The 21,409-nt window shown below is 44.0% G+C and overlaps 2 protein-coding genes and 1 long non-coding RNA gene across 5 annotated transcripts; 2 read left to right on the top strand and 1 right to left on the bottom strand.

The window, feature by feature from the left end:
- The first annotated feature begins 1,637 nt into the window (after positions 1-1,637).
- On the top strand, positions 1,638-4,524 carry LOC123182182 (solute carrier family 35 member F2). Its single transcript, XM_044594672.1, has 11 exons — positions 1,638-1,935; positions 2,055-2,149; positions 2,238-2,295; positions 2,407-2,601; positions 2,978-3,057; positions 3,147-3,229; positions 3,423-3,474; positions 3,590-3,658; positions 3,850-3,936; positions 4,015-4,079; positions 4,155-4,524. The coding sequence occupies exons 1-11, from the start codon at positions 1,644-1,646 to the stop codon at positions 4,300-4,302; spliced, it is 1,224 nt and encodes a 407-aa protein (XP_044450607.1). The 5' UTR covers positions 1,638-1,643; the 3' UTR covers positions 4,303-4,524.
- Positions 4,525-4,653: 129 nt separating this feature from the next.
- Positions 4,654-9,213, bottom strand: LOC123182183 (uncharacterized). Of its 2 annotated transcripts, XR_006492054.1 has the most exons (4): positions 8,486-9,213; positions 7,571-7,638; positions 6,072-6,121; positions 4,654-5,958 (listed from the first exon to the last, which is right to left on the bottom strand). It is a non-coding gene; the product is annotated as an uncharacterized lncRNA (long non-coding RNA). The 2 variants fall into 2 exon arrangements; XR_006492053.1 differs by lacking the exon at positions 6,072-6,121.
- Positions 9,214-9,439: 226 nt separating this feature from the next.
- On the top strand, positions 9,440-18,735 carry LOC123182185 (solute carrier family 35 member F2). Of its 2 annotated transcripts, XM_044594673.1 has the most exons (15): positions 9,441-10,621; positions 11,075-11,440; positions 11,879-12,057; positions 12,828-12,906; positions 13,008-15,837; positions 15,977-16,071; positions 16,157-16,214; positions 16,326-16,520; positions 17,036-17,115; positions 17,202-17,284; positions 17,438-17,489; positions 17,588-17,656; positions 17,979-18,065; positions 18,146-18,210; positions 18,302-18,735. In XM_044594673.1, exons 5-15 carry the CDS (start codon positions 15,720-15,722, stop codon positions 18,444-18,446), a joined length of 1,047 nt encoding a protein of 348 aa, XP_044450608.1. In that variant the 5' UTR covers positions 9,441-10,621; positions 11,075-11,440; positions 11,879-12,057; positions 12,828-12,906; positions 13,008-15,719; the 3' UTR covers positions 18,447-18,735. The 2 variants fall into 2 exon arrangements, with proteins under 2 accessions (XP_044450609.1, XP_044450608.1); XM_044594674.1 differs by lacking the exon at positions 17,438-17,489 and having other exon boundaries at positions 9,440-10,621; positions 17,202-17,282.
- The last annotated feature ends 2,674 nt before the right edge of the window (positions 18,736-21,409 follow it).

A 21,409-nucleotide genomic window follows, 5' to 3' on the forward strand; every position in this document is an offset into this window, starting at 1 on the left:
ACTTGTCTCATTTATTTATTTATTTATTTATTTTGTCGTTTTCCTAAGAAGTGTTCGGCAAATTTCAAGGCTACAACCCTAGGATTTTGACAAGCTACTAGCCAAGCTTTATCAGTCAGAAAATTGGTGCTGGAAAGTAATGTGAAGAACCATGAATACAAGGGGAAAATACACTCAGAAGGAAATCCCACTTGAGCAATTTATTGTTTGGAATCTCAGGAAAGAAAGAAATCGGAGTTTTTTCTAAGGAAAATCAGCTATGCCTCACATTCTTGCGAGCGTAATCACATATGACATCAGCCTCTCCTGCAAGGATTGGAGATTAAGTTATGGTATTTTTTGTCCATCTGCAATGATAGGGCATGTGTTGCTTGTCCCCTCGTGCTTTCATTGGCTTACATAACATTTACAGTTTGCCAGGGGTACCCCTAACTAGCAACCTATCCATTTTGTTTGCCATACCTTTAACAAGCGGAGAAAGCCTTGGAGCTAGGAGTTTGGGAGACCAGGTTTAACATTTAGGGCTTATTTCATTGTTCATTCATGTGGCACATGGTCCAATTGGCTATCCTATGCCACAATGCATACGTCTTGTTTCTATGTGGCACATGTGCATATGGACCAATGGGCTACAACCAACTGGCCTGATTTTCAATGGCATAATGAACCGAGGACAATGATTCAGGCGTTGCTAAAACAATAATTCGGAGAACCCTTTTTGCCACGACGCCTCAATATCTCCCATCCATGTGTCGCTCGTTTTGCGATATCTTGGTTGGTTGTCTACAATGGAGTTGGAGTCACTTGCTCGGGGAGAAACGATGGCGATGACATTGAGGCGACCTCGACTAATTTCTTCTCGGTGGTATGCGCGGGTCTTGGTGGTAGCAAGATTGACCGGGGTGCCCTTCTTTATGGACGTGTTGTAACATTTTTCGCCTAGGTTTTTGTCAATTAATCTGGCAATTTTCGTCTATCCATTTCATAAATCAGAGTTCCAAGGACATCATGACTTGAGAAAGGAAAATCTCTCTCATCCATCATGGCATGGTACCATGTGATGAGCCCACCGGTCCCAAGCATCAAACTGGCAAGCGGTGCACAAAACAAAACGTGTCGTGTTCAGCGTCCGTAGGAATTTTGTTTCTGAACATGATGAGAGCCGAGATACCCATTTCACGCAAGTGCCCGTACGCAACCGATGTTCCGTACCCGGTCTATAACCGTGCCACGCCGGCAGCACGGCTATAAATCCACACCACACATCGCAACAACAGACTGCATCTGCATCCGGTCCTCTCCCTTTCCGTTCTGCCTGCCACAGAAGTCACCATGTCCATTTCCGCGGGCGTAGCCATCACCAACTGCACGGAGCAGAGGTGAAATGGGACATGGGCTGCCATGATTGGGCCCGTTGGGCCTTCTCTGACAGATGCAAGAGCGAATCAAAAAACAAAACAGGTGCAGGACCCACAATTATAGACAATACTAATAAATTAATAATGGAGTAGTACTATTTGCAAGAGGCAGATCCGCACCCAATCAATGGTCAGATCCAGACGCGTGACAGCGGGAAGAAGAAAACATAATCAATGTAGCTATCACAAGCTGCTCTCAGCTTTCCTTTTTTTGTTGATTGAAAAATGGGCATGCCACACTCAGCTAACCATATTTTACTGCACGAGCCCAGCGAGCCTTGCACGAGGCCTAGCTACCCGTCCAGTCTCCTCCTCTGCTCCGGCCGGCTCAAACCGTATAAATCTCTCCCCTGCATCTCCGCGAATCTGACCGAGGCTTGGTGGTCAGACAGACAGAGACCCATGGAGACTAAGGCCAAGGACGCATGGGGCCTGGCGCTGGTGCTCTTCCTCGGCCAGCTCGTGGCCTTCTCCATGGCCGCCGCCAGCTTCGCCTCCTCCTTCCTCGCCAATCTCGGTACCCATCCTTCTCACTGCCTCAGTAGCCTAACAATCCAAATTATCATTTCCCCCAGCACTTGCGAATCTTTATACTACTCAATTGCGAATTACCCGTCGCATGTACGTATTATGCAGGAGTTAATACACCACTCACACAGTCCTTCTTCGCCTACCTCCTGTTGACTCTGATTTATGTGCCGATCCACTTGCACCGACGGCAGAAGTCACGGGTGAGCATGAAACTCAATCATGAAACTTACCTTGTGTGGTTTCAGTTTCGCACACCTCCTCACTCTTTACGCCACTCCTGTCTTGCAGATACCTTGGTACTGGTACTTGGCGCTGGCCTTCGTCGATGTCCAGGGGAACTATCTGGGTGAGCACAAGCAGGCAACACACATTTCAGTCAGATGCTAAATGCATTCCTTGATCCCAGTGAGCGTAGCGTATAAATAAACTAGTTCTAATTCTGAAACCTGTGTTTCAGTTGTTAAGGCGTATCAGTACTCGTCCATCACAAGCGTAACCTTGTTGGACTGCTGGACCGTTGTATGGGTCATCATACTCACCTGGTACGCGCTGGGCACAAGGTACTCCTTCTGGCAATTTCTGGGGGCAGGGACCTGCGTGGCAGGCCTAGGTCTTGTGCTCCTTTCAGATGCAAAATCCCCAGAACAGCAAGGTATGAGTCCTAACAACAAGTTAAATTAGAGTGTCAGTTACGAAAATTCTCTGCGACAGACCTAGGATAGGCACAGGATGAAGTTCTTGATCCTCTTTCTTTACAAGAAATCATAATACTCCCCCCGATCCATATTACTTGTCGCTCAAACGGATCTATCGGAGGGAGTAGCACAGTAGTCCAGGAGATCATATTCACTGCTGAATCTTGTTCAATTTTTTTACAGCTGAATAACATAGCAAACTGGCAATAAGAACAGGTATATGATGTGCTCAAATAAAAACCAAACTTTAAGACCCATACAAGCTGGAATCGTCTCCCAATTTCTACAGCGTGGATAAGTGCTAGCTGCTTACAAACCCTTCATTTTCTGCAGATGGGGGTAAAATGCCACTTCTAGGGGATGCCCTTGTTATTGCCGGGACAGTTTGTTTTGCATTTAGCAATGTTGGAGAGGTTTGTGATGCCATTATATGTATCTTCCTACTATCCAGCAATATTTTCTCAAAATTCTCATAAGTTTATCATGCCCCTTGAATATGTAGGAATACTGTGTCAAGAAGAACGACCGGGTAGAGCTTATCGCGATGCTTGGACTATTTGGGCTGGTTGTCAGTGCAATTCAGATGTATCCTCTCCACAATTCATTATTAAGCAAGCAGACCAACAGAGAAAAAAATGTCATAATCCATTGATATTGCCATCTATAGATTTGCTCTCGTTATCGCGTAGTTAAAATATCACTACGCTTTTTATTGGAACAGGAATGTTTTGACAATACTCTTCTGTTCATGTGACCACTTAACCTGACAAAACATCAGATTCATATTCGAAAGGAAGAGCCTAGAAGCAGTTGCCTGGTCTCCAACAATGGTACCAAAGTATAGTTATGGTTTGACTCATTTATCTGCAATACACATTATTCAATTGTCTTGACAGCAAACTCACAACTGCTTTGTATTGGTTTTTTTTTCATTTTTATTTTCAGATAAGTTTGTTCGCAGGATTTGCCGTTGCATTACTAGTGTTCTACACCATTACTCCTTTTGTCCTTAAGGTTAAGTTCCCTCCAACATGTTAAGCAGAAAATAAGCTACACAAGTATGCAACAAATAAAAGGTTGATCAAGAAGTTATGAAGTATTTGAATAAACTAAGTATAAGATCTAAAGCCAGAAGGCCATTTCTTTACTTATTGTACAGTCCATTAATAGTTTTGCCCTTCCTGATTGCCACAGCTCTTTTGCAGATGAGTGGATCAACATTGTTTAATCTCTCACTCTTAACATCTGACATGTGGGCAGTCGCCATTCGACTACTGTTCTACCAACAACAGGTTAAGATTTCTGACCGATCCTTTGCACGAGATCATAATACATTGCATATATATGCTCACAAGATTTAGTTGCAACAGATAAACTGGCTGTACTATGTTGCATTCTCAGTTGTGGCCATTGGATTAATCGTCTACTCACTGAAGTAAGTTTGTTGGAGTCGTTATAGATCCATGTGCAGACATGTTAGAACCTAACACTTTCCTTGTAATGTTTGAAGTGAGAGTTCTTCAACCGATGGAAGAGCTACAGGTACAGAAGTTGCACCTCACTATCAACAACTTCCAAGCGAGGATGGCTCAACAAGTGGTTCTAATTTGGACAGCCAAGAAAAGAAGCAACTGGAAGGAGCTCATGGTATCTGTTAGGGGGTCAACGTACAAAGTCAGCTCCATGGTTTCGGATATGACCAAAATCAAATACAGCAGCAGAAAATGTGCAGAGAATAAAATCATGTATATGCAGAAGCAGAACCATTATTTTTCAACCGAAAGAGTATTTTGTGTTAGGATGGTTATCAGAATATTTTTTGTAACATGTAGTCCAGTACATACTTGGTAACAAAGGAATGAAAAAGAAATTCATCATCACTTACAGTGGTTTGTGTAAGTACTAGTACTTTGTAGTAAGGTAATACAGGCAAAATATGGAGAGGGGAACAACAGGTGAAAGTTCCAAGATTTACTTACCTCCTTCATGAATCAGTAGTCTCCACAGAAATTCATCACTGGTGCCTATTGGGAATCATTACAGCATGGAACAAGATTTTTGAAAATAGGAAACTGCCCACAGACTGAAAATAATCTGAACAACGGTGAAGTTCTGATTGGCCTTCAGCTTCCACATACTTGGAATTAAGAAAATGCAACACCAATTTCATGTGTCAAAGATGCTATGCCATCTGCAGATTCATAAAGGGTCCTTTTCCATCACACAAACTGGTCATCTCCATCGCATTTATCATTCCATTTTCTAAGGAAAGGATATGCAACTTGAAACATCATGATCCACTGAATTCAGTCAAGCAAACTCCCTTCTTTTTTTACGAAGAGCAGCAGCTCTGCTTTCATTATATTAGGGGAGAAGAAATGTTACAGAGATACATGACATAGCTCAACATGGGGAAAAACCTAGGCTAAAGGCTAATCAAGGAAACACTAGTAGCATTGAGTAGGAGCTCACGGAGGTTTCCACCTAACTCTGAGTAGCTCCTTTCAACGGCATCTTCTCAGGCAATCAGACCATATTGTGTGCATCATGGATGAATATGCGACAGTAATAGCGCACCGCTGATCCGGGCGCTTCCCCATTCCGACAGTTCTTCCTCACTCTCGCACATTACCCGAGCAGCGCTGCAGGCCACCCCATCAAAGATCCGCACAGTCCAAATGAACCAACAAACCAGGGTAATCGCCGCAGACCATTTATGCTGCCAGCCCCTCTTGGCGAGCTTATCCGCTGTCAGACAGCGATCTTGAAATACACATCCAAGCCGAGAGCTTCTGCTTTGCCGGTACTGGAGTTTTCCAGATGAGCTCCTCCAGGTTTGAGGATGTACTTCCCATGAACTGAATCTTGTACGCAGATGCCGCCGTGTAAGAGCCATCAGCTGTCCAAAGCCACGAGATCTTGTCCGGCTGATCCGACAGTTGGACACCCTGGGTAAGCAAACCCATCGGTTTCCACTTAGCTGTATCCCCTTTTTAGGAAGATAGGAGCAGAACTCCTTGTTCCATGCAGCCAATGATGCAATGGAACAAAGGTTCATAAACATTCAGGTTCTCAGGGTAAAGCCAACATGGTTACCCAGTCCTACAGCTCAGCGGAAGCACGAGGAAAGCTTAAACGACCAAACAACCTACAGGACGCCACAGTGAATTTCATCCATGTTTGCTTCAATCTTTGGGAACCACGCCGTTCAGCATTCGAGGCCTCAACCGGAAGGATCAGCCCCAAGCGATGCGTCGCAGCTCCCCACGCCGCTTTGTCCTGAAGCGAGGCTTCGTGCTTTTCCATCTGCATCCCTGGAAACATAGTTTCATCACGTAAGGTCAAAATACTCCAGAGTCTCAGCACCTAGTGTTTCCAACAGCGTGAAAAAGTTTATAAGAAGCCCACCAATGAACAATATCCTTACCTGAACAAGAACAATCAATATAAAAAACCCTCCAAAATGAAATTCCAAGCCTGTGTAGCAACGGCACAGTTAAATAACGTGTTGAAATTGATTTCCTCGGTGCACAAAATAAACAAGTCTTGGGCTTATCTGGTTCAGAAGTAAAATGAGCATTTCTGACCAAAGTCAAAAGCTTTTCCAAAAGGCGTACTATATTAGTCTAGGACAAAACACATCCACGGAAGGTAAGTTTCAAGGACATCCCATCCGAGACTTGTGCAACTGAATGTTCGGCTGATTGCAAATATCAAATAATTCCCAGAAAGTAGTTTTAAGGGAGCATTTCTGAAGCCACGCATCATGCCAAAAACTAATGGAGGAACCATCTCCTAACAGCCATTTATAAAAATTGCAGTAGGATATACCTTTGCCATATTTGAAGTGCAGATTAGGATTTCTAGTGCCATATTTGAAGTAAATAATCTTTGGCCTAATTTTATCACCCCCTGAAAAAAAATGTTTTGACAGCGTAGCTGTATCCTCTGACTGATCGACATTTTTTCTGCTACTTTCAGTTAGACTTAGACAAGACATTATATTTTGTTTTGTCAAGATACATCCAAGTGAATCCTCAGCTCACAAAAAAATCATATGTGGCGGTGACTGATCGACCTATACACTTGAGACACAGTTTCATGTGGGCACTGAATCAATTTTAATCTCAGCAGCAGGTTGACACTAACATGGATAATTATTCAAAAATCCTAAAAAGTTCAGAATATGCATTCTGGACGTATCTCAGGGGAGATTTTCAGTAAACAATAGTACATGTGTGAAGTGATACATCTCAAGGAATAAGAATACAAAACGAACAGACATTTTTTTTCTGGGTCTTATATGGTTGAATGGTTCAGGGATTTTACCAAGCGAGCATGACACTAGCACAACTGAAGCTGCATAGGATCCCAAGTTCCCAACAGATAGCAACAGTCCAAACTAGAAGCAGAACACCATGTCGATACATCTAGAAGTTCAGGGATCCGGAAGTCCATTTTACTTTTCGTATCGATAAACACTGATTGCTCGTATATTGTATAGTTGATGAAAATCTATGGGCATAATTGTCAAGGTATACCTCCTCAATTTTCAACACATTTTGCAAAAGACAACGGTGTCTGCATATGATGTTAAACGCGGCAGCATCGGCTTGCACTCGGAAGTAGGAAATTCTAGCAAAAGATCCCAAAGGAAACTGGCAACCACAAAGAGGTTCAATTGCAGCGGTATGGCAGTGTGAAACTGGTAATTTCTGGAAACATGATGATAATTGAAATGAATCAAAACAATCCGAAAAACAGAATCACAAGGTCTCCATGTTCCCCAAATTTTGAAGATGATTCAACACCAGTTTTCAGAAGAGATATGAAGCCAGCTCGGGATAGATGTTTTTCTTTTTGCAGAACATCACTGAAGAAATAATCTACAGTTCGAAGCTGCCCCCGAGAACAGAAAGTAATTACCTTCTCTTTCCATAGTTAAAGCATGGCCATTTCCTTTAGACACCCTCCCTGCCACATTTCATTTGTCTCTGCAGCAGCAAGAAGAAGGTAACATACTTCAGTTTCCGGTTATCATCAACGTTCAACAAAACTTCCTTTTCGAACAATGGATATCAAATGGCATGTCACGAAAATCTAGCAGGCACTCCTTTTTAAAACTTTCCCTCCAACATAGACCCGTGGTTTACCTGATGAAGATTGCACAGGAATATAGTTCAACACATAATATCTACGAAAGTATTTATTGATACACAAGACACGGTACAGCAAAAATATGTAAACATGGTTCTTCAGTCTCATTCACTGGATTGTGTAGACTACCAAAACAAAAAGAAAACAAAAATTCCACTTTTTATTGTTTCACCAAACAGCAAAATTCTGTAGTTTTTCTAAGAAAACAGAAAAAAAGACCTACCAATTTTTTTAAACCTCTTTATTAAGTTGCTTAGAAGAATTTGAACCTCTTCTAATTTTATTAAGTTGCTTTATTAGAAGAGAATTTGAACACCCCCCCCCTACCCCCCCTTAAGGGCATTTTTTATTAGAAGAGAATTTGACCCCCCCCCCCCTACCCCCCTTAAGGGCTTCAATGTACTCCTGGCAGTGGTAAGATTTTTCGCCTATGGCCTTCTTGAACAAATTCTTTAATTTTAAGTAGGAAAACGCTGAACATTGAAGGACTCATTGCACTTGAAATACATTTTTCAAAGAATAACTTCAGATTAGATACTATCCAGAGTTTCTCCATGGGCTCCTAGGAATCCTCGACCCGATGGTCCTTCCATTGCACTTATTAAAAAATTATATTAGGATGACACGTACGGAAACAACAAATATACCAACACTACAAATGAACAGGATGAGAATGAGGAGTACCTTAAAGTATATGCATTTTTTTTCTGTGAGCGCCACCATAGCAGATCGCACTAAGTTTCTCTACGACATGCTTGCTTTTTCTAGGTTCATGGTCTTCCCCTTCATCCTCGAACAAACTAGTTGAGGCATCACCATTATTTTTATGGACGTACTTGTCGCATAGGACAGACCATTCCATTAGAAAAGAAAAAAAATCCTCTACTTTTTCATTACAAACCTACGTCCAAAAAACAGAAGATAAATTATATTCATTAAACAAGAGAGATCACTTATCAAGATAACAAAGCACTGAGACATACCGTTGTGCTTGGATGGTTATACTTAAAGCTCTCGCATGCATTGAGACATACCTCGGTCGCCGTCGCCCCCGCCAGAGGCGCGGAGTGTAGAGGTGGAGGGAGATGGGGGGTGCGCCGCTTCCGGTTGCCGGAGGAGGGCCGGGGGACAGTGGAGCGTTGGACGAAGAAGGGCGGAGCGCTGGACGGCGGAGGAGTTCTCGATCTGGTCGCCGCCACCTCTCGTTCGCGAGACCAAGCGACGAGGGTTTTCTCCCTGACCTCACCAGGCGTGGAAGCCTCACCCGCGTAAAGGGCGGGGCTGCCCCTGTCTCTTGGGCCTCCAAATGCGCTGGTGGATCACCCGGGGAGAATTTAGTATGTGGTTCCTCGGCCCGGGGAAAAGCCCTGCTGCCCAACCATCCGGCCAGGTCCCCCCCCCCCTACGCCCCACCGCCCAGCCAGGCTGCCCCCCCCCCCCCCCCCCCGAGCCGCCCCGCTGGGCATACCCCGGCCCCCTTACACCCACCCCCAGCCGCCCTGTCGGGCATACCTCCCCCCCTTTGCCTGCACCCCTGCAGCCCTATCTACACCCACTACCGTATCTATATACTAGACCGCATACTCTCACCCTTGAGCGAATCACCGACCACCTCATGCTCTGGACGCAGCGGATGAAGAAACTGGCACACAAACAGGCCGCCTCCTCATGGCGTTCCTACCTCTTATCACGATTACAGGTACTTATGTAATTCACCTTTGTAATCATAATCAGGGAAACGCTGGATTACAAAATTGAGAAATATATTCAGGTGGGGAGCTCCCCCCGGTGATTTTTCAAAAAAAAAATAGACCGCATACTCTACTATCTCCTTCTACTGCTCCGTGTGATACCATCGCTCAGGCAAACGCTTATAAATCCCTGCAAATCGCACAAAACTCTCGATGTGCAGTGGGACTAAAAATCAGCGTCAGTACAGTACAGGTGCTCTTACATCGCAGCAGCCGGGCGGCGTCTGCTCCCGCTCGGCTCCACCGCGAGTCCCGCGTCCTCCCTCCGTCTCCGCACGCGTCGCCGGCGTGGGGGGTGACAGAGACGAGCCGAGGCGCCGCCACCACGCTCCTCCTTCTCCCACGGTGGCCGCCGGTCGCCTCCTCCGGTGCTCACTGACCTCGAGCTAGTAAGCGCGGGGGTGACGTGACGAGACTGCGCTACACTGCGGTGGAGAAGGCCGCGTCGTCCTCGCGGAAGGAAGGGATGCGGCGGCGGAGGCAGCTGCGCGGGGGATTGGATGATTTACCCCATTTTATAAGGGGTTGAATGATTTGTCCTTTGATTGTCTCGTCACAGTGGCCTCGGGCCCCATCCGGTAGATTTTTAATGGGGCAAATGATCCAATGGAAAAGTAAAACGGGGCAAAAGACGGTCCCGAGCACTCCCGGCAAAAGATCCAATTTCTCGCCGGCGTGCGGTGGGGAGAATGGCGCAGATCGAAACACTGTGGTGGGCTCGGGCGCTCGGCTGTGCAGGTATATACACGGCCTAGAAGGCCCGCTCGAATTATCGGCCCACCTCGTAGATAGCTCGGACCGGAAGCGGAAAGGAGTCCGTCTCGCCCCATCTCTCTCTCTTCTCCAACGCAACGGTCGAAACACGGCGGCCGCCGAGATACCCGCCGCCTCCACCGGAGAGAGCCGGGGCACGCGTGCCTACCCTAGAGACGGGAGGGTGTGTTGGGTCCGCAGGAGAGCGGAGTGCGTGGCCGGGGCGGACGCGCACCTGCTCGTACGACGGCGCAGCCATCCCGCGTTCCTCGGCTCCCGCTTCGACGCCGACAAGGTCACCCACCTCTTCCCGCAGGTTCGGTTCTGGAAAATCCCCCTCCTCTCGCCTCATCCCACGCCGTAGAAATTCGGAGTGATTCCTCCCTGCCTGTGAATTTGTTCCTGCGTAGGAAGTACCAGTAACCGGGCAAACAGAGAAGATCACCTGAGTATACTATACTGGACCATGAACTGAATGATGCTTGAAATGAATTTGCTTCGTTAATACTCTGCCCTTTTGTTACCTATATTGGACCATGAACTGAATGATGCTTGAAATGAATGTGCTCTGCTTTTTCTTCTTTTTCACTTTCTAGCAACTGTAATGGCTATATAAGCCAGCTCTCTCTCTCATTTGGGGCATGTAAAAGATTATTGGGTGTAAACCCTAGCCGCCGGTGGCGTGCTAAACTACCTTTCCCCTTCCTGCAAGTGAAACCCTAGCTCAATTCTCTCAATTTTCGTCTTAATTCGACTCTGGTCCTGACAGTTTGCTTCAAATTTGTCTTTGGAGATCGAGGGTGATAGGGTTCACATCCAAGCTGAAACTATTGTCAATGGAAGTCGTGGTACTATGCCAAACATCATGTTGTTGTGGCATTACATTAAAGAATACCCAGGATGTTTTGATAGAGACAATGTGAAATTCAGCTTTCCATCTGTCACGGCCAGCACCAACGATGATGCCACTATTCTTTTGAAATGCACATTATCTCTTCTGAGGGACCAAAATAGACAATAGTGGAGGGATACTTAGGCAGCAAGTGTTCATTGGATAGTGGCTCCAGCTGAGGAAGTGAAGAGAATCGTTGGGCCGAATTTATTTACTCCACACTCATCCCCTGATGCATATGCGGTACTTTCTACGTGCTTTTCCCTTGTTTCAAAACCCAGATTCCACCTAGGAATAACTATGGTGCCGTATGTTTAACTAATCATTCTATTATCATGTATGTTATTTTAGGAATCAGCTTATGAACATAAATATCATATCATAGTGGGTCTGAATAACAATTTCCTAATGCTCATGTGCTACTGTAGACTGGTCAGCTGTCATGCTTTATGTTATTTTTCCACGATTGCTTCAACTCCATAACACAATCACACACATTTTTGCACTCACAGCTTTGTGTTAGATGAAGCTAAAAAGCTGAGCATTGGTTTTGTTCTATTATGTCTGGGAATCAAATATTAAGGCATTTCTTGTGGACATAAGAATCTAATAATCTTCCAACAGATGTGTATTTTTCTGACGTTAGTTCCTTATTGAGCTGTCCCTTTTTTGTTCTTGCAGATGCTTGACACAATATACTAGTTTTTGCCAAGACTGCCCCATTATTGTTTGCTCCATATTGTGAAGATTTCTTCATATGCGCTTCAGACGCGTATCAGACTAGGGCTTTGAATCTTGAAATACTCACCACCATTGATTGCCCCAGAGTCATCTATTCCAGCCATTTTGAAGAATTTCAGGTATTTTGCACCTGCAACGTATCCTATATAAGTTGAGCTATCAGGATGACTTGCAATGTTATATGATGGTTCTCACGTAAAAGTCTTTGGTACAAATTCTGTTGAGGTAACAAATCATCATGCATTCTAGCATTCTCTGTGTCATACTGACGTTGGTTCATGCATTGTAAATACACCTGTATAATTTTTCCTGGATGCTATAAGCAGTTTTTTTGTACCTAAGTGTTTTACTCTTGGAAATTATTGTGGAGACAGCTCTTATTATTTTTCCGGGTAGCATAAATATCTCTTAGAATCAAATGACAACTTAAAAGTCAAGCTTAGCAGAATGAAACATTGATGTGAACAAGGATTTCTAGTTAATAGTTTTCTGGCATTCTGTTCATAGTACTTTGTAATTGTTCCCAGCATTACATTAAAGATCTAAATAGAAGATTCATGGCAGATATAGTTGCTGCAATTGTGTTGTCTGCCCTGAAGCTCCGTCCATCACCTCAACTTGCCTTGAGGGGCTATTGGCATTTGTTTAGTAATAATTGTTCTGTTTGCATATGTTTGGTTGATCATCCTTGAATAATAATGTTTGATTTTAACCATGTTATTATCTATCACTACCAGTTCACCTGAATGAAGAAGATGCTTTAGTTCAGGCCTTCCTGTCAATCAAAGCAATAGTGAAAATAGAAGTAGCATCTCATGGTTAACGTATATAAACTTCTAATCCTATAGCACCACAGATTCTCAGCTCATGAACTTATCTTTACCTGCAGCATACCAACTCTTGTTCCTGTCCAAGAGATGTATATATAATCACTGGCTCCACAACAGACAGCTAAGATGCTTCTTCAGGTTCACTTTCAACACCATCGCTTGAGTTGAAGCTGTATGTCCTGCTTCTCTTTGCCTCATGTGTTTCAGTCACCTGCTTATTCAGCTAGTTTGATTTTCAGGTTGGGTCCTGCCAAGTACCTTTAATTTCTCAGCTGTTGATCGAACATGGTTATTGATGAGGAGAGCAACACTATCTACATGTCCACAAAGGCATGAGACAACTATTTTGATTTAGGAACTAGCGGTGATGGTCCTTAGGAAAAAATCTCTGGACAAAAGAACCTTGATCACAAATACATGAGTTTTTTCTAACTGCTTTAGTGCTAGGGAGGCTGCAGCTATGTGGTTAATGCGGCCGCATGCCATTACGCTAAAGATAGTCTGATAAGTGCCATGTTACTTTACGCTAAAGACAGTATGATAAGCAATGCGGTTTCTGAGAAAGCTCTTGAAGCATTTGAGGACCCAGGGCTTGTTCGAAAGCCTGGCACTATTGCTTTGTCTAACACCTAGAACTCAGGCTAGAGGCTTTAGTAGTATGGTACAAATTTTCAGGAAGCAGAAACTTTGCTTTCTGGTGAATATATATATATATGGAGGCCTTTGCCCTCATCAAGCCTCACTTGTGTATCCTTCCTGTGTTGGAACTTGCAATTATGGTGGTTTGGGGACTGATAGATATGTTCCAATGATCACGAGGAGGGGAGGGTGTGGTTGTTTGCAGGCTTTCTTAAGTAAGGTTCATTCATCCTAAACATTTTTAGGTCCAGAAAAACAAGAGAAGAAGACTTTACGGGTGTGTTGCTGGCCTGGGAGATTCTGGTTCCATACTGTACAGAACAGGGCCTAACATTGTTTTGCGCAACAATTAACTAGTTTCTACCACGTTAGAGATACGGAAGCTGCGGATCAATCTGCATTGAATAATAAGCCACGATCACTCTATACGGAAGCTGCTACGGAGGGAGGTAACATCTCTGAAATTGCTAGGGAGGTGAAAATCTTAATTTGTTTTCTTTCCATGAGCATCTATCTATACAGGACATTTATTGAACTCGGTCTGGATATTGTCCCGGTAGGGCCCATGCATCTTAATCAAATGAGAACTGAAGCTATTAGCATTATTTCATTAGGCTAATATCCTTTTAGTGTTAGCTAAAAAGTTGTGTGCTCTTTTCTAATACCAGCCAGATCCAATCATAATACCCTGCTATTTAGTTTTTCTTTTCTTTTCTTTGACAGTCTAAAAGTGTCCTCTTCAACTTCTGGCTATATGAAATGCATTTATGTTTGCTAAATCTTTCCAAGTCATCATCATCATAACTTATAGAGTTCAAGTCTGTACTGCGTCAAAATGATATGGTTGGTTGAAATACATTTGTGATGTCCTCGTCGGCTCTTTTTTCACTTTAAGGCTCAAGGAGCTCTTAGGTTGGTTAATTTAGGTACACGTATACCAAGTGCCTTGAGCTCCTATACTGGCGTGCTGCACGCCAGTAAGCTTGTATGTGGATATTCTAAACAGCAAGCAACCTTGTACCGCAAAGGCACGGTTTGTGGTCGCTAAACTGTGCTGTGCTTAACTTATTTTATAAGATGCCCTGGAAAAGTATGTCTCTGTTTGGAAAACAAGGTTATAATCTAGTGAACTCTTAGAACAGCAGACTAAAAATACTACAGTTACCACGTAGTCGGATATATCTATCCTATTTTCATGCTAGCCAGAACAAAAATTTTAAACTCTTTTTCTGCGGATTATACCAAAAGCATGCACTAGCAAAGCTTAAAATATGGAAAAGTAACAGGATTTTACCACAAGCAACCTGTGAGGCGAAAATTAGAGTGAAAGGCCACGTTCCTTCAACAGCTACAATTTGAATTATTTGCTATAAATTTCTTCTTTTTTAATATCCGTCTGCCGTAACCCCTGCTGTGAATCAAACTGCTAATCATGCCTGTTTTTACTCCCTGAGCAGGTACCGACGAGCTCCATGTGTGAGCTGGCTGCCTAGTGCAAAATAAGTTTATGTGGAAATACTGTATATTCAAAAAAAGGGGCAGCCCGGTGCATGTAGCTCCACGCTTGTAAGAGGCTGTTTCCAGGACTTGAACCCGTGACCTCATGGTCACAAGGCAGCAGCTTTACCATTGCGCCAAGGCTCCCCTTCAAATACTGTATATTCAGATTGGAATAAATGTCATGGTGGAGATTACTAGTTCCAAGCATTTTTCTTTTTGATGTTTTGCTAATGCAGATGAAACCTACTACAGGGGAGTGAATATTTTGTCATGTTTTGAGTGACGGCCATGGTGCCGAAAATCCCACCACAAGCATCAAATTGCGTTTTTTTGTGTTGATATAAAGCTTATTTATGAATAAATATGGTTGGTACTCATCTGACGTACTTGCATGTCTATATGCAGCGGATATTTCGTTTCGTCTGCTCAAAACTGTCCCAGCATGCCTACCAGCAGACTCCATCAGATCCTCTCCCTTTCTGTGCAGCAAATCTGACATGGGCGTATCAGCTGCCAACTGCCAACTGTCTACTGTCAACTCCTTTCAGGCAGTTGCAATAGTGAATCAAAAACCAAAACAGGCCCGGTCGGGATGCCTCGACAGGAGAGGAATTAATGAGACACGAGCTGCTCACTTAAATGATGAGATCCAGACACCTCATAGCACAAAGAAAAAACATAAATCAATGGACCTGTCACATACTGGCGTGCTGCTCTGATCCATGCGCAGACAGGCCCATGGAGACTCTCCTCTGCATCTAGTACAAATCTGAGGCTTGCGTTTTCAGCGTGCACCTTGGTCAGGCAGGCCCATGGAGATCCGGACCAAGGACGACGCATGGCGCCTGCTGCTCGTGCTCTTCCTCGGCCAGCTCGTGGCCTTCTCCATGGCGGCCTGCAGCTTCGCCTCTTCTTTCATTGCCAATCTCGGTATCATCCTTCTCAACGATCTCCATAGATCCAAATTATCATTTCATACAGCACTTGCTAATCTTCGTACTCAATGACCCTAATTCCTACACAAGAAATCATCACTCGGTAAAGCATATACTTCCATGTGTTTATGCAGGAGTTGACGCACCACTCGCACAATCATTCTGCACGCATCTCCTGTTGACCTTAGTTTATGTGCCGATCCTCTTGCGTCGACGACAGAAGCTGCGGGTGAGCATAGCTGCATGAGAATCAACCGTGGAGCTTACCTGATGTGGTTTCACGTCTCACTGTTTTGGCCGCTGCTGTCTTGCAGATACCTTGGTATTGGTACTTAGTGCTGGCCTTCGTCGATGTCCAGGGGAACTATCTGGGTGAGTACAAACAAGCAATACGCATTTCAGTCAGATACTAAATGCATTCCTTGCTACTGATGACAAACATACTTATATAACCATCTTATAAACCTGAAACTTGTGTTGCAGTTACCGAGGCATACCAGTACTCATCCATCACCAGCGTGACATTGTTGGATTGTTGGACTGTTGTATGGGCCATCATACTCACCTGGTACGCACTAGGCACGAGATACTCGTTCTGGCAATTTCTGGGGGCAGGGACCTGTGTGGCTGGGCTAGCTCTTGTGCTCCTTTCAGATGCAAATACTCCAGATGCACAGGGTAAGGGCAACTCTAATCCATCCCTAAAACTTAGTGCCCAAAAATTACTGGGTATTGGACAGTGGATTCTAAATTTCTAACCCATCCCCACAACTTAGTTTCAAAAAAAATTATTTGTGCGTTGAATAAAATCTCTACAACATACATGAGCCATCAGATATTTGCTAACAATTGTAGCAAACATGATGGCAATTTGGCAAACAACGTGCAATATAATAAAGCACCAAAGGCAATCGTCCTATCCCTAGAATTCAGCTGCTCTTTCTGCATCCTTCCCATCATCCTCCTTTCTTGTTATTGCCTAAACTTTTCAGCCTCACAATCCATGATTCTCTCTAGGTTGTTGTTCTTTATGGCAAGATCCTGGATGAATAAGATGGCAAATTGGCGATAGAATAGGTAGAGATGTGCTCAAGTCAAAACCTAATTTTAGAAACCTCCAGGCTGAAATCATTTCCCCAATTTCTACAGAGAAATAAGTATCAACAGATTAAAAGAACTTCATTTGTCTGCAGATCCAAATAAAATACCACTTCTAGGGGATGCCCTTGTTACTGCCGGGACAGTTTGTTATGCATTTAGCAATGTCGGGGAGGTTGGTGATGTCTTATATATATCCTGCTACTATCAACAATATTGTCTCAAAAGTCTGATAATGATATCATTCCCTTGATTATGTAGGAACACTGCGTCAAGAAGAACGACAGAGTAGAAGTTGTCGCAATGCTTGGACTATTTGGGGTGCTTGTCAGTACAATTCAGGTGTATCCTCTCCACAGTTCATCAGCAGAGAAAACTGCCGTTATCCGTTGATATTGCTATCTATAGAGTCACTCTTATTCTTGCATTGTTAAACATTACTACATTGTTTTCCGGAGCAAATATTCATGTTACCTTTTAACCTGACAAAACATCAGACTTATATTCGAAAGGAAGAGCGTAGAAGCAATTGTCTGGTCTCCAACAATGGTAGCAAACTATAGTTTTGGTTTGTCTCTTTATCTGCAATACTCTTTTTTGAATTGTCCGACAGGAAGCTCACTCCTGCTTTATATTTTTATTTTCAGATAAGTTTGTTTGCAGGATACGGCATTGCAGGATTTATGTTCTACACCATTACTCCTTTTGTCCTCGAGGTTAAGTTCCCTCCAACATGTTTAATCAGATAGACCCTCTGTTCCTAAATGTAAGACGGACCGTCTTACATTTAGGGACCCTCTGTTCCTAAATGTAAGACGGACCGTCTTACATTTAGGAACAGAGGTAGAAATTAGCTACACAAGTAGGCAACAAAGAGAATCTATCCAGTCAAGTGGTTATGAATTATCAGAATAAACAACGTATAAACATAATCTAAATGGGTAATATTAGCTCATTAGGAAGTATCAGCCAAAAGGCCCTTCCATTTCCCATTTCCAGTAGTAGTTTAGCTCTTTCTGATGACCATGACTCCTGCAGATGAGTGGAGCAACATTGCTTAACCTCTCGCTCTTAACATCTGACATGTGGGCAGTCGCCATTCGAGTATTTTTCTATCAGCAACAGGTGACAATTTCTGTCTGATCCTTGCAGCAGATCATAATATGTTGCACTATATGCTCAAATGATTTACATGCAACCAACAGATAAACTGGTTGTACTATCTAGCATTCGCAGTTGTGGCCATTGGATTGATCATCTACTCACTGAAGTAAGTTTGTTGAAGTTGTTCTAGATCCATAGGCAGATATGTGACTCATCGCGGAAACCTAACACGCTTAATTGCTCCCTGATGTATGAAGTGAGAGTTCTTCAGCTGATGCAACAGCTACAAGTACAGAAGCAGCAGCTCACTATGAACAACTTCCAGGTGAGGATAACTCAACAGGAAGTGGTTCTATTTTGGACAGAAAAGAAAGGAAGCAGCAAGAAGCTCACATCTGTTAAGGGAGCCATACGGTCTGATTGAGCCTGTGCTGCCACATCCTTGCAAGTAAGGGCAGCTGCTCAGCAGAAGCAACATAGATTTCATGCTATGCCATTTGCGTGTTCATAAAAGAAGTGTCTATGTCTTGGTCGACTGAGAATTAACTAATTCTCATTTGATTTTACAAATTTATGCATACAAATCTAATACAATGTTTCCCATGATATAACAATTTATGCATCTAGTGCAATCTTGTTCTCATAGTTTAGAGATATATGAAATCTTGCATGGATCTCAGTCTTGGATCAACAGTCCTTCGTATCGACTTAGATATAACTAATTCTCAGGCAGCTGAGAATTAGCAAACCCGGTCTTTCTCTATCACACTAATTGATATTTCATGAACTTTTATACTCTACAATGAATCGGCAGGTTGCAGCAGTTTACCACTCGCACATCTGACATCAGTTTCCATACGACTTAACTTAAGATGCTAGTACTATGCATCACTTTTAGGTGTGAATGTTCCTTAACATGACAGAGAAATCTGTTCTCTTCATCGTAAGTCTGTCATAAGATACGTCGCACCAGAAGCACTTCTCTTACCTTACTGAAACTCGGTGTCTCGGATCACCATTCTTTAAAATCTTCCTCGTTTTCATCTGTAATGTTCTTTTGTTTTCTCCGACTCATCAGCCGCAGTCATGTGATCAGCTGTGCAGCTTGAAACATTATCTCCAGTTGCAAGATCAACGAAACCAATAATCGAGCAACAATCTCACCAGTTTTAGGATGTACATAACAGAAACATTACTCTTTTTTCACCTTCAGGATTTGTTTAACCTTGTAACTTCTATTGTAGATGAATCGACACGTCATCTATAATCGGTTTTTTTCTCTCTCCAACAGGTAAACTTGGTTACGCCTACGCTGAGTTTGTGTGTATATAAATTCTTAAAATAATGTATTGCTTTCATTAATGTACTGAAGAAAGTTAATAAATTGCTTAAAACCAACACAAGGAAAGAAAAATTGCAACATAAGAGCATCTCCAACAGTTATCCAATAATTCATCCACAATACGCACGTGTTGCGCAGCTGTACCCCCTCCCCCAACCACCGCCTCTCCACGTGTAGATTTTTTTCGAAATGGAGGTAAAAGATTTGCATCATCGATTAATTAAGCAGAAGAGAATTGCCTAGTAAATCAGCGAAAATCCACCTATAGATTCAGAATTTGCCAGTATTCATTATTGATCGCTTTCATTATGCTTTTCTCAATTTTATTTAGGGAGTGCCTAGAACTCATTTAGATGAGATATAATTTGGTCCCATTCACCTTGAAAACGAAAACAAAAACAACCCACGTCAGCACACACGCATCTTATAGCATCACATCCAATGGCTATAAAAGGTGAATGAGACCAAACTATATCTCATCTAGATGAGTTCTAGCAAAACTGTTTTATTTATCATCTTTTTCACTATAAGAACATGGCAAATCTTATACACAAGTATGTCAGCTTTAGGAATCCAATAACTCCCAAACGTACGGATTTTGAGCGTTTCGTCCCGAACGTTTTTATATGGCAACTTTAGTTCATAGGGGATGGCAACTTTAGTTCATAGGGGATGGCAACTTTATCCTTTTTCTTTTTTTTCCAGAAAATTGCCATGTTTCCCTAATCTCACGCAAACTAAACTTGCCATCTAAACCTGTTCGGGTTGCCATGCTTAACTCCCGAACATTCGGAAGTTATCATTACCACAGTTTTATCTGTTTTCACATGGCAAATCTGATCGTTACATTTCCGTGTATTTTTTATTTTGTTCAAAAGATATCCAGTAATACAGACCCTCTGTTCCTGTCAGAGAAGAAACTTCATCAGTTTTTATTTTGGTGGTAGTACTTCTGTAGCAGTGCCCCGATCGATGTCCTCCCTGTCCCTGGTGACAAATCCCCATGCGCGATGTCCTGGAGCCGCAAAGAGCCGTCCCGAAACAATTTACGTCTCGGCTGCTCAAAACCTCTTGACAATGATCACGACGCTTCACATGCATGGGAATGGCGATGTCGGGCCTTCTTCTCCGTACCGTACCACGATGCAAACAGTCTCGTCGTTGGAGGTTGACGACCGATCGTCGCGGCACCGTACCACGTTTGTCCGGACGCAGCCGGTCGACCCCTCGTCGTCCACTGTTCCGCGGTCAACCGCATGGATCGCATCGTAGGCCAGGCCAGGCCAGGCGCCCACAGTCCTACCGTACCGCCTATGGCCTTGGCGCCACGGATCCCATCTCCCACCCGATCGGAGATGGTCCAGCCAGTCCGCGCATGCATGCAATGGACTGCCGCTGAAACAACAGCGAGTCCCACCGTACAACATCTGCCCGGACCCCGGAGCCGGAGGCACCCGATCCCTCCACAGCTCCACTGTTCCGCGGTTAACCGCATGGATCGCGTCGCAGACCAAGCCAGGCGCCCACAGCTTTCACCGTACCGCCTCCTTGGGGCTTGGCGCCACCGCTCTCGTCTCCCACCAGATCGATCGAAGATGGTACAGCCAGTCCGTGCATGCAATTGCAATGCAATGGACGGAAGCAACAGCGAGGCACCACCTTGTCCGCAGTACGTTCGGGGCGCCGAGGAATTGGCCACGCGCTGCACGCCGTGGAGATAGATAGAGAGATAGATAGATCCTCCACGGTTCGAGCTAACGCGAACCGTACGTATCTGCGGTCCGCACGCCGCGAGGCCTGTCTGTCCGTCCGCTCTTGAAGGCGGCAGCAGCGATAGGCCTGGGCCATGATGCTTTCCCTGTGAAACTACAGTAGTTCATGTCCACGGCCGGGGGCCACACGTAGCACGTACTACTACGTTCGGGGCTCTGGCCGACCGCGCCGCGCGCACCCGGGGGTCTCGCCGTCGTTGCGGCTCATGCCAGATCCTCATTATGTCATGTCTGGCATCCGGTTTAGGGCG

This window comes from Triticum aestivum, chromosome 1D (assembly GCF_018294505.1).
Source record: "Triticum aestivum cultivar Chinese Spring chromosome 1D, IWGSC CS RefSeq v2.1, whole genome shotgun sequence".
Lineage (NCBI taxonomy): Eukaryota > Viridiplantae > Streptophyta > Magnoliopsida > Poales > Poaceae > Triticum > Triticum aestivum.

Excerpts from the sequence above, each read along its gene's own strand:
- LOC123182182 (XM_044594672.1), top strand. The coding sequence starts at position 1,644 with ATGGGCATGCCACACTCAGCTAACCATATTTTACTGCACGAGCCCAGC. Across the intron at positions 2,296-2,406 it reads TGTCCAGGGGAACTATCTGG|TTGTTAAGGCGTATCAGTAC; the intron begins GTGAGCACAAGC and ends CCTGTGTTTCAG. Across the intron at positions 4,080-4,154 it reads TTAATCGTCTACTCACTGAA|TGAGAGTTCTTCAACCGATG; the intron begins GTAAGTTTGTTG and ends TAATGTTTGAAG.
- LOC123182185 (XM_044594673.1), top strand. The coding sequence starts at position 15,720 with ATGGAGATCCGGACCAAGGACGACGCATGGCGCCTGCTGCTCGTGCTC. Across the intron at positions 16,521-17,035 it reads AAATACTCCAGATGCACAGG|ATCCAAATAAAATACCACTT; the intron begins GTAAGGGCAACT and ends ATTTGTCTGCAG. Across the intron at positions 17,285-17,437 it reads CTTGTCAGTACAATTCAGGT|ACTTATATTCGAAAGGAAGA; the intron begins GTATCCTCTCCA and ends ACAAAACATCAG.